A 13,357-nucleotide genomic window follows, 5' to 3' on the forward strand; every position below is an offset into this window, starting at 1 on the left:
CAATGTTGTAGTGTATAGTAGTCGTTAAGTTTCATCCCTTTTTGGGTCAAGCCAAACACGTTTAAAAATGGTATTTGTTGCTTCTTCAACAAAGCATCTGACATTTAGGAAAAAGACAAATAGAATGATATGTCCTTGGAGGCTTGCATTGGTGCAACATTCCTAGCTCAAACGGAGTATGCCAGTTTTTACCCACTCTATCTAGAGGTATAACATGAATGTGTCCATAGTACACGGGTGCCTTACTCGCACTATCATTTTCTATGTTAAGTGGACCATGAAATTAGGATAAAAACTCTAATCTGGCAATTAAATTAGAAAGATCATATCATAGGGAACATGTGTTCTAAGTTTCAAGTTGATTGGACTTCAACTTCATCAAACCTACCTTGACCAAATACTTTAACCTGAAGCAGGACAGATGGATGAACAGAAGAATACACAAACAGATGGACGAACAGACATACAGACAAGAAAACATAAGCCCCTCTACTATCGTAGGTGGGGCTTAAAAAACAAGATGTGGTGTGATTGCTTATGAGACATTTCTTTACAAGAGACCAAATGACACTTAAATAATTAAATTAACAACTATTAGTCACTGTGCAGCCTTCAACAATGAGCAAACAAAGCCCATAGTCCTGTTTAACTAACTATAACTTACTTTGAGTAATATCAAACATGAAATGTTGTGTTATATGTTTTATTTTATGTGAATTGAGGCGTCTTATTATCACAGACCAATAATAACAAATAAACTATAAATACTACCAGTAAACATATACATATCAAGATCTCTACTTCTATATTTAAAGTTACAAAACAGCAAAATTCTACAATGTAAACAAAATGATGAACTTTTTAATATGACTCCTGCAAATACATTCGGTTTGTGAGTTATATAGGGGGTTAGTAAATTTCATAGGGGGTTCTTGTCATCATTTCTACTGTTAATGATGACGTCATCTGTTAATGTTGTTGTGTTTCATTGTTTATTTTTCAAATAAACAGCAGAAAAATTACAGCGTGCCATAAATTTGTTATACAGTAAATTAATGACCCCCTACTGACCATAGAGGGTGAATAAAATCAAAAGGGGATTCAGCCTCCATCCTCACTCTCTATGGATCGGTTGGGGGTCAGTAGCGAACCATATAACTTACAGTACAAAATTTTATCTGACAATTGTCACAGATTCGTCCTCAACTTCAAAGACATTTTCACATCTGGTTTTTCACATTACAGAATTTTTTACAAAAATTCCAAGGATTTTTCTAAGATTTCTTCAAGACCTATTTTCAAGGATTGTATTGAATTAGATATGGCAGGAAGAAACTATCATTTACTCTCATTTCAGCTGAATGACTTTGGTTTAAACTCTAAATATGGTCTACCAGGCAATGTCTTATTAAAAAAAAAGCTTTTGGAACTGAAGGAACTTGTACTTCATATATAAAAAAACAAGAATGTGTCCACAGTACACGGATGCCCCACTCGCACTATCATTTTCTATGTTTAGTGGACCGTGAAATTGGAATAAATTCTCTAATTTGGCATTAAAATTAGAATGATCTAATCAAAGGGAACATGTATACTAAGTTTCAAGTTGATTGGACTTCTACTTTATCAAAAACTACCTTGACCAAAAACTTTAACCTGAAATTTGCACTATCATTTTCTATGTTCAGTGAACCATAAAATTGGGGTCAAAACTATAATTTGGCATTTAAATTAGAAAGATCATATCATAGGGCACATGTATACTAAGTTTCAAGTTGATTGGACTTCAACTTCATCAAAAACTACCTTGACCAAAAACTTTAACCTGAAATTTGCACTATCATTTTCTATGTTCAGTGAACCGTAAAATTGGGGTCAAAACTATAATTTGGCATTTAAATTAGAAAGATTATATCATAGGGCACATGTATACTAAGTTTCAAGTTGATTGGACTTCAACTTCATCAAAAACTACCTTGACCAAAAACTTTAACCTGAAGCGGGACAGACGGACGAACGAACGAACAGACAGACAGACAGACAGACGGACGGACGAACGGACGCACAGACCAGAAAACATAATGCCCCTCTACTATCGTCGGTGGGGCATAAAAACAAGCTAAATTCTAAGTAAACAAGCTACAAATAAACTTTCAAAAAACTTCATACAATTAACATAAAACAATGTACAAGAACCATTCTTGTAAACATTAGATATTATAGACTTTTTCCAGGATCCTGACATTGCATTCTTGAAACTATAGCCATTTCAGGACCAGCAATGCTTAAAAAAAGTCCTGATTTTTATCAGTTTGCATAATAGCACGGAGATTTTGCATGCAAGACATAAGACTTTTGATACCTGTGGCAATGAATTGAAAAAAGGAGGTAGAAAAAGTATGTTTACAAAATACATTTGTACAACAAAAAACCATAAAAGCTAAATCATCATCATCAACTACCGGTATACAGTAACAACTTATACCTTTGATTTTTGATGTCTATAAAAATATTCAAGAATATCAAAACATAACATGTCCTATTACACTGGAATGAAAAATAAGGAAGACCTGCCTCCATCAAAATGAAATGACTATAAATAATTTGATATTAAAGATTGTAAACCCAAAACATGTCCTGTTGACTTATATTTCATACTGTATGTATACCTTTCAATTGATACAAATTCAGCAAAAGTTACTTCCCTTATAATACCATTTTGGAGGTTTAAGTGCACAAACTCTTTTAAAGAATCTTGCATAAATTAGTCAAATTCAACTGTTATACAGACCGCTAGACTTGAGTAAAAAATAAATTTCTGAACAATTTAAATTTTGTATAGCCTTGCTTGCTTTTAACTCATCCCTATCCCATAAGAAGGATCTCTTATTAGACTTGGTTGTATAGCATGTAGCTGGTTCTCTCCAGCTTCCTCAACCTATAAAAACTCCATGTGACTGCCATGAAATAGCACAATAGTGTTGAAAGTGGCTTTAAACGCCAATCAATCAATCGATGTATAGCATGTTGCATTTTGGTTAGTCAAACAAGAAATTAAACCATCAATCTGTCTAAAATGGCGACCAAGGGAAACAACTTAAACATGAAACTCAGAGTATATCAATCGAAACCAATCTATTCATAAAGATGAACTGATTGCATAACCATAGGTATGAATATTGAAATGAAATATAGGTTACATTAGCTTAATTTAACTTGCGTATTTAAATAACCTCTTTGGGTCAAGATAGAAAACTATGCACACAATTGTGGACAGAAACACTTAACAATTGGAAAAGACAACAAAAAGTAATCATAAAAATATATAACATGATTTCAAAAGTATACAAAATTGTCGCATGATAACTTACATACATAAGGTAAATGTTACCCTTTATAAATCTTACACACGGTTTTATGCTGGAACCTAAATATGGTAAATTATGCTGTCAAGTCAAAGGAAACAGGCAATATGGTCAGAAAAAAGCAACACTTCTAATGGGCATTAAACACTTTGTTTAAGGTGATAACATTTAGTTTAGATTTACTCATTTTTCTGATGCCACTTTAATTTTAACCTTTGTACTTATTGTTCATGGCAACGCCAATATGGGTACCGGTAATGGCTAACTGATATAAGTAACTTAACCTTCTATTTCAAAAGGTCACATCCCCTAAACTTTGTTTGATAAACTTCAACTCTCTTTGCTAAACAGTTGTAGTCAATTAAAATAAAAGGATAACATTCTGCTGATATTCTTGTATATATATGTGTGTATGTATAGTAGTATGCATGTAAATGCTTTAACGACTCCAATTACTTCTGAAAGTAATTTGCAAAACAAGAATGTGTCCCTAGTACACGGATGCCCCACTATAATTTTCTATGTTCAGTGGACCGTAAAATTGGGGTCAGAACTCTAATGTAACATTAAAATTAGAAAGATCATATCATAAGGAACATATATACTAAGTTTCAGGTTGATTGGACTTCAACTTCATCAAAAACTACCTCGACCAAAATTTTAACCTGAAACTGGACAGACGAATGAACGAACGGACACCCAGACCAGAAAACATAATGCCCCTCTTCTATCGTAGGTGGGGCATAACAACAATACCTAAGTACTAATCTATCCTATTTTGCTAAGCACTATCAAAATCAAATGTATGACCTGTGTCAGATAGCAATCAAATGTATGCAAATGATTATCAATTGAATATCAATACATATTTTTTTAACATTTTTTTCGGGTTGAAAAAAATTCTCACTAGTATTCCAATTTTGTAACTGTTAACAAATTTAGTGACATAAAAACCCTACAACACAGACCAAAGTTAAATTTTTACTTTATGTTCGAAACTCAGTCAACATCTTATACATGTACACGTACAGGAGGACTTGCATAAGGTCAATTTTTACCTGAGGCAACTCATATCATGTGACAAGTCATGTGATCTGGAATGAGGATTGTGTAATAAACGAGACCACAGGACATTTCTTCCGTATCTTAGCAGAGATATGCGGAGAGGAAGCCATCTTAACTGTTTGTAATTGTGTACAATGTTGGAATGAATCTCCTGCACGATCCGTGATCTTTGTGCATCCACTTATATCCAAAGCAATCAAAGACTGAGTTACAGAGTTGCCTGGCAACAGTAACTGTCGGATACCATCGTCAGTCATCCTTGGGCAGTAGCTGATGTCTAATTTTTCTAGTGATATTAAATGGTTGGGAATTTCTGATAGTGATGTATTGGAAATTTCTGTCCCTGCTACCGAAAGATGTTTTAATTTATGCAGACGACTTATATCTACCATCCCTGGGTGTCTGTCTGCTGGGGGACGAATTATGTCCCGAAACTGTTCGTCGGACATTGTAATCCAGCTGATGTCAAGAGAATACAAAAGAGGACAAACAGCAAATCCTAATGCACTAACAACGGCCCATGAACATGACGACAAAGAAAGAGTTTTCAGCTGAGGAATTCTAGCTAACAACCAAGCTAATTGTTTGTGTGTAAGTTTTGATGATTTAAGAATTAATGTCGACGGCTGTCGTTTCACAATACCAATCAAATGAACTTGATAAATGTATTTTCCACTGAGATTTATAGTTTTCCATAATGTATGATGCATGCACCATCGATTCCAAGTCTTACAGCATCCCAAACTTTTAACCAAGGATGTTGGATTTAGATGAGCAAATATTTTCATCCATATTTCTCTACAGAGTGGATGATTTTTACCATTGTTCATTACAAAATAGTCTGCTGGTGGAGGTGGGGGTGGGGGACGTATCACATATCGCTTTATATCTTTCGGAGGTTCTATTTTTAATGGTGCAATTATTTCTGGAGTTATGTCCCCTCTTCCAGGTGCAAACAGTTTATTTGGTTTCTGCAAATCATTAGTATTATTTGGAGCACTCTCAATCATTTTTTTTCTCTTCTTGCCTTGACCTTGACCTCTGAAACCTGACTTTGAAGGTGTGTGATTGGCTCCATGTTCGACGTATGAAGTAGACGGAACATCACTGTCCATAACATTTTCAACTAAATCTAATGCCTCTGTTGACAATTTCTTTCTGACCTTTGACCCAGCAGACCTCCTGAACTTTTTGAATCCATAAAGACGTCTTCCCCTTGGTGATGTAAGTGCCTATAAGTACAAAGATGTGGAGTTAAGGACACTGATGTTCCAAGTTCAAAGTTCACAAACTAGTTCCTGGTCTGAATTTGTGTTGGATCTTCTCTGTTCAAGAAACAGCTAGAAGGAAAATGTTAATTCAAGATTTTTTATTTATCAACTTTTTTTTGGCTTTTTTTACACCATTTTCAGTTCTCAAGGTCAAAGGTTGGGAGGAAGAACAACACAAATTCAGTTTGAACTATATAAAATTTATTTCATTCAAAAACATATCAAACAATCAATTAAAAGAAACATTAAAATGAAATCTTGATCTTCTGATTAATGATCTTAAAAGTATAGTGCAAAGGAAAATTCTATTAAATTTCGATTTTTTTGACTCACAAAAATGAAATTTGTGATTGTTCCATAAATTTTGCTGTGATTGAATACCAAAAAGGTACAAAAGAATAGCTTTGTCTTTTTTATCCAGTACTTCCTATACATTATAAGAAAAACAAATTTCAGAGAACTTTTTTCATTTTGATGATGTAACAATTTAAAAACAAATTTGTTTGTTTCTTCTTTTTTTTTGCGATTCAAAGAAATCAAATTAATTTAATAATTGAATACTGTAAATTCAGAAATTTTGTGATGTTTCTATTATCCTGAAACTAAGGATAGGAAGTTAAAGATATCATGAAAATTTAAAAACTTGCATTTTAAAAAATCTGACAGAATTATTTGTATGGAGCCATTCCTGAAATAATTACATATAATCTCACATTTTTATCAATTCTTCAACAGTCTTAATAAAAAATGTACACAGCAATTTCTGAATTTACAGTATTTCAAAATGAGTTGATTTACTTCCAATATTATTTAATATACAAAAAAATGAATAAATTTTTTTAATAACTTATATACATAACTTAAACCTGATAGTATGGCATTATACTACAAAATTACCAATGAAGTAATATGTTATGTGATTTATGTAAACTGTCCCTCATATATTTCCCTCAATAATATTACATAAACAATCATACTAAATGAAGAGGTAGCATTGTGTCAATTAAAGATGAATACAGTTGATTCATTTGTTTTCCGTGGGTACCAATAGTCATGGTTTGAGAAAAAATCATTTATTGGATATTTAATTTCAAGGCTTTTCCAAAGTCTGAAATGAGACCTATAGAAATTTGGCACCAGAAATTTGTACTTTGTCCAATATCTGAATTCCTGCTTTAGGCTAATTCATGAAGGTTGGTATCCCACGAACAATAATGAAGCCACAGTCCATTAAAACAAACATATTATTTATTTATATAAACATAAAAACAGCATACCTAATAAAAAAAGCCATTTTCTAATACCTTTCATTGCCCCAAAAGCCCATTAAAATAGGAATGATTCACCTTCTCTAGATAATGCAATGATAAAGAACGGAACACTCTTTGTCTGCTATCTAATTCAGTCATAAAATATTCAACATACAGAAATATATGAAGAATCTGACAGTATAGGTTGTTTGTTGAAAATATGAGGATTTTTTTCAAGAAATTTAAAATTTAGTTTTTTGGCAAAAATAAAGTATCACTAGGTGTTAAAATAAAAATTTTTTTTTAGATTTAAATATTAATTAGTTGAGTATTGATAGTATTCATTATTGGGGATAAGACTTATTGTTCTTAAATTAATTATTGAAAAAAAAAAACATGAAAAATTTTACTGGACAACAAAATCAGTCAATTTATAAAAATTTGCCAACTTCTACAATATTCAATTATGCAACTAATGAAAAATGTTATGTTTGATCAAACATTCATACTTCCTTTCAAAATGATGAAATTAAAAATAAACTTACCTTTAAAAATTATCTAATTACATTATATTAATAATAATCACAATTTCTCTTTCTTTTTTTCGATATGTATTAACAAAATTGGCACATTCAGATATTCATTAACAAAATGTTCTTCGATATATATATATATACATAAGGATTTGTATACAACCCTAGTAATGTCAATTTGGAATATTGGATCGCAAGATCATAAATTGGGATAATTTTCATACTAATCTACTTTAGAACTCAAACTTTATTATTCTTTTAGTTTTAGTACAATTTATTATCCTTTTTTTATTATAATTATTTACTCTCGTCTCAGTAGGTGCATTTTTAAGTTAAAGAAATTTTGATATCTATATTACAGTATCATGATATTATAGAATGTATGAATGGTCATATAATTTTATGTTATGTATATTATGCTCATAATTTGTCCAATATCCACTTTTTTCGAGGAAAAATTTAAAAAAAAAGCTTACTTTACTGAACAGGTATAACTAGTTATCTGATAATTTTATAAATTTCATGAATTTTGTCTTTTTATTTTGTCATTTATTTATTCAATAAAACTTGTCACTGCAAAACCTTTCCTTCTTTCCTATGAAAAATACCCTCCCTTTTTAATTAAAATGAAATCGTGGAACAAAACAAAACATATAGAAAATAAATTAAACATATATGGAATTGAGATCATTGGATTAATTCATTATACTTTTAAAACAAACAATTAATACTCTATATCAGTATCAAAATAAAAAAAAATAAGATAAAAATCAGCTGATTACAAAAAAGTAATAATGATGACATGAACAGAAATTATTTCAACCGCCACAAATCTTTTTAGTATATTGCCCTATATCTAATACAAACATTAGCAATTTAGAACAAAAATGAAATCCATGCCTTATTTTTATCTTGTTTAAATTATAAAGGAAGTTAAATATACTTTTTGGTTCCCAACTTTTATTTTTCAACATCTTAGATGTACCAAAGATTAAACCGTCTTTCTCTTTTACCCATACTGGCCTTTATAAAATTATATACACCGAGAAAAAAAAAGAAAAGTACAACAGATTTGAGCAATGATACACGGCAAGTTTTGAATATCCCCTGAAAGAAACTAGGAACATGAATAACGAATATCAACAGTAGTCCAAAAATCTACGAGGTGTAACTACCTCACGTCTCGGTCGCTTAGCCATGTGATCTGACGTCATGTTTTCATCGCTCAGAGTCGGTGACCTTTTTATGGTTCGTCCCGATCTTGTTTTGACAGACTCTGGTGTTTTTGCAACTCCATTGGTTTTTGGGTTATCTCCCTTGGGTGTCCCTTGTACTTCCACTGATGTTGGTAGAGGGTCATCAATAACATCACCATGGTCGTCAGGTTTGATGGTTTTCTTTAACGGAGAAGCTTTGACATTTGTTATAGACTTCTTCTACAATAGATTAAATATACAGTTAGAATGCATGCTCAATTCCAGCTTCTGTAAACCAACTTATTTTGCTTCATTTTGCATTTAGCCTTTTGTTTCCCAATACGTGGCGACTTAATTTTGCTATTTTCATATTTATTTGATGTAGCTTTAAATTTTCAAGATGATTTATATTGGAGAAAGTTGTAACTAGAGGCTCTCAAGAGCCTGTGTCGCTCACCTTGGTCTATGTGCATATTAAACAATGGACACAGATAAATTCAAGACAAAATTGTGCTTTGTTGATGGTGATTTGTTTGTAGATCTTACTTTACTGAACTTTATCTTTATCTATAATGAACTTGGCCCAGTAATTACAGTGGAAAATACTTTGTAAAAAATTTACAAAACTTTATGGTGAAAATTGTCAAAAATTGACTATAAAGAGCAAATTCTTATGAATATAGAATACTTTTAGAAAGAAAAACTATATGAAAGCTTAGTATTGACATTTTTATAGCAATTCAAAATAATAACAGTTTCTATAATGGTTTACTTTTTAAATTGTTATTTGTGTGGAGAGTTGTCTCATTGGCACTCACACCACATCTTCCTATATCTACCTTCAGCATGGAAATGACTATAATATACCTATACAAACTGATAGACTAATTTTGTCACAACATCATGAAAGTGGAGTTAAAGTCTTATAGGATTGTAGTAAAATTGAGAATGGAAATGGGGAATGTGCCAAAGAGACAACAACCCGACCATAGAGCAGACAACAGCAGAAGGTCACCAACAGGTCTTCAATGCAACGAGAAATTCTCGCACCCGGAAGCGTCCTTCAGCTGGCCTTAAATTTTTCAATTATTTTGCTTCATTCTAATCCATTGTTAAAACAAATTAAATAATATTCAACAATTATTTACCATTTTAAGAGGAGATCTCTGTTTAGACATTGCCGGTGATGACTTTTTCTCTTTGATTCCATCAGTTATTTTCCTTTTTGCTGTCAACTTCTTTTTCAGACCATCTTTCTTCCCTTTGATTGGTTCCTGGTTGTCTGTTGTTACTTTTTGCGGTGATACAGCTGCATCATCATAACATTCCATTTCTAAAGCCACTTCGTCTAAATCTGTTTCACTGGCATAGGATATTGGAGAGTGCTGGAAACAAATTTAAAATCAATTAAAAATACATACCAGTGGCAGATCCAGAAATTTTTATGAGTGGGGGACCTACTGACTGCCAAAGAGGGGACCAGCTCTGGTCATGCTTCAGTGATTCCATTTATAATAAACCAAATTTTCCCCAGAAAAGGAGAGCCCTGAAGAATTGCAGACTCATCTGTAGTTTTACTGTCAAAAATTAAGTTTACCTGGTGACCTGTAGGGGTAACAGGTAAACGGATATTTCGGAGAAATGTTTTCTTTGACAGCACAGCTAGTTGATGTCATAAGTATGTTGGGCATATGATAGGTAAACACTGGACATTTCATAGCTTCACGCACACCTCAAAATGTAATAAAATTTACAAGCAAGTTGATTTCTAGCTACAAAATGTAATTTTTGCTTATCTTGGAGAAATTACATGTCAAAATTTAGGAATTTAAAATGACAATTCCCTTAGATACACATAAGACAGTTCGAAGAAGAATTGTACACTGATCGTCATTCTATCAGCACCATTGATTCAAAATAATTGAACCGGAATAATCAATATGATTTTAAGTCCTATTTTACCATCTGTTCTTTGACTGTAACCCGTTTTCCTTCAGTTTCCTTTGGTATATTTTTGACATCAGGCATCGATACTGCTGGTACTGCTATTGGATCCTCATTTTTTACTTCAGTTTTAACCCTAAGCTGCAACAGACATTACATAATTTAAATAAGGTATTCTATTGAAATTTTTAAAATTGGTTGATAAAATTTTACCGGTGAACAATATTGCATGTGTTGCATATCCCTACTTGTAATTCAAAGTGTCAGACAAATAGATGTCGGACAAAAGTTCACACACATGACTTTTGAGCTGATGACCAAATATGACATCTTTCTGAGAAAAGTGTGATGAAAAAGTTTCAGTTGATCCATCAGGGTTGAGGTTGTAAACTTCAAAGTATCTTTTCAGTGATTCTGTAAAGTACTTTTATAGTACAGTTTTATTTCATTACAGCTTTAAATAATTACATTGTATTTTATTTTGTAGAAAGTCAACAAGAGTATTTTCCTCTTATATTACTCAAGTTAACAAATTTCTACAACAAATTCAAATACTCTCAGATCTGTCCTTAATGTCCTTTTTTGTTTTACTTGGGTGTTTTATTTTTGTGTGATTTGTATTGATCTGATGAGTTTGGCCCTTTTCAAGTGATTTTTAACCAGATTTTTGTGTCAAAAATGTCGGTTATTGATTTAAGGATGAACGGCGGGTGGGCGGGCGGCAACCAAATGTTGTCCGTGCATTTACTCATGAAGCGTTCAACCAAACCTTTTAAAATTTTAATATGTTGTTACTGACAACAAAATGGAGGTCAAGTTCAATAATGACGATTTTGATTTTTACCGTTCAGGAGTTACGGTTCTTGAAAGTTTAAAAAATGTCGTGTCCGTGCATTTGCTCATGAAGTCAAGTTTGATATTGATAATCATAAATTTTACATATTAGGAGTTTTGGTCCTTGTAATATTGATAAATGCCAGAACACAAATAAATGTTAAAGAATCCGGTTTACTGTCATTTTGACAGCTCTTGTTATGTTTGTTCTGATATTGTACTGTTACACAACTGTCCGAGGTTAGCAGGAGGGTTTTGTCCCAGCAAACATGTTTAACCTCGCAACATTATGTATGTGCCTGTCCCAAGTCAGGAGCCTCTAATTCAGTGTTTTTCGTTTCTTGTTTTGTACATAGACTGTTAATTTTCTTGTTTGAATTGTGTAACAAATGTCATTTCATGGTCTTTGATAGCTTACTATACAATATCAGTAATAAAATTCTGTTCACCTATCACTAGTATTATAGAAGTTTTAAAGCCATTTCATATACAAGAGTGACCATTTCTAACTGCGACAACTATTTATGACATTACAATTGATATTGTTGTACACATTTCCCTTAGAATCTAACACTGATTTTTTTGTACATGATTTCATTTAATAATCCCTTTAAGAATCCTGTAAACATATTCAAACAATTCTATTGTGGTAGAATGTATGTGTGCAAGTACATATTTGTGTGGTTACACATTAAAAGTACACAAATCTCTACCTGTAGTGGTCCCTTTGTTGTGTCATGTAAACACTTGGGACATTCCCATTGTTGTCGGATATCTTCGTTAATAACACCCTCACTGTTTAAGTTCTCGTACTTCTGATGTAAACAAGGAACGTGGATAATCTCCCAACACAAACTGCACTCCATTAACTGGTTTGGTTCTGGTTGGTCGGCTTTATTACAAATCAAACAGGTGGCATTGTGTGGTAATACAGGCTGTAACATGAAAAAATAATAGCTATTACAAATCAAATAGGTGGCATTGTGTGGTAGTACAGGCTGTAACATGTAAAAATAATAACTATTACAAATCAAACAGGTGGCATTGTGTGGTAATACAGGCTGTAACATGTAAAAATAATAGCTATTACAAATCAAACAGGTGGCATAGTGTGGTAATACAGGCTGTAACATGTAAAAATAATAGCTATTACAAATCAAACAGGTGGCATTGTGTGGTAGTACAGGCTGTAACATGAAAAAATAATAGCTATTACAAATCAAACAGGTGGCATTGTGTGGTAATACAGGCTGTAACATGTAAAAATAATAGTTATTACAAATCAAACAGGTGGCATTGTGTGGTAATACAGGCTGTAACATGAAAAAATAATAGCTATTACAAATCAAACAGGTGGCATTGTGTGGTAGTACAGGCTGTAACATGTAAAAATAATAGCTATTACAAATCAAACAGGTGGCATTGTGTGGTAGTACAGGCTGTAACATGTAAAAATAATAGCTATTACAAATCAAACAGGTGGCATTGTGTGGTAGTACAGGCTGTAACATGAAATAAAACCAGGTGCTCTGCAGGGCGCAACTTTATACGAACGCAGAGGTCGAACCCTGAACAGTTGGGGCAAGTATGGACAAAACATTCAAGCGTTATACAGCTCTGAATTTGGATTGTGATAAAATTTTTGACATTACATGGTTTTTTTTTACACAAAAAAATTGTCAAGATTTTACAAATCAATTAAAGATTTCTTCTTCAAACTTTTTAAATCTACAATTAAATAGTTGACACAGCATAGGTTTCTGACACAGAATGAATGTGGTCTAATGAACTTAAAAGGTTTTTTTTGCCTTGAGCAATTCACTTTGCTGTTGAATATTAATCCTCTCAAAAAAATGTTTGAAGAAATTTTCTTTTTATTTATGAAATCTGAAATGAGAA

General features: G+C 32.3%; 1 protein-coding gene across 3 annotated transcripts in view; it reads right to left on the reverse strand.

Moving 5' to 3' along the window:
* Window positions 1–689: 689 nt before the first annotated feature.
* Window positions 690–13,357, reverse strand: part of LOC139527261 (lysine-specific demethylase 2B-like) — a 58,579-nt gene continuing 45,911 nt past the window's right edge. For all 3 annotated transcript variants that reach the window (XM_071322600.1, XM_071322602.1, XM_071322601.1), the window contains exons 13-17: window positions 12,172–12,393; window positions 10,643–10,765; window positions 9,829–10,065; window positions 8,660–8,920; window positions 690–5,662 (exon numbers count right to left, since the gene is read on the reverse strand). In XM_071322600.1, coding sequence (XP_071178701.1) covers window positions 4,451–5,662; window positions 8,660–8,920; window positions 9,829–10,065; window positions 10,643–10,765; window positions 12,172–12,393 — 2,055 coding nt within the window. In that variant the 3' untranslated portion in view covers window positions 690–4,450. The remainder of the gene's footprint in view (window positions 5,663–8,659; window positions 8,921–9,828; window positions 10,066–10,642; window positions 10,766–12,171; window positions 12,394–13,357) is intronic.

This window comes from Mytilus edulis, chromosome 6, assembly GCF_963676685.1.
Source record: "Mytilus edulis chromosome 6, xbMytEdul2.2, whole genome shotgun sequence".
Taxonomy (NCBI): domain Eukaryota; kingdom Metazoa; phylum Mollusca; class Bivalvia; order Mytilida; family Mytilidae; genus Mytilus; species Mytilus edulis.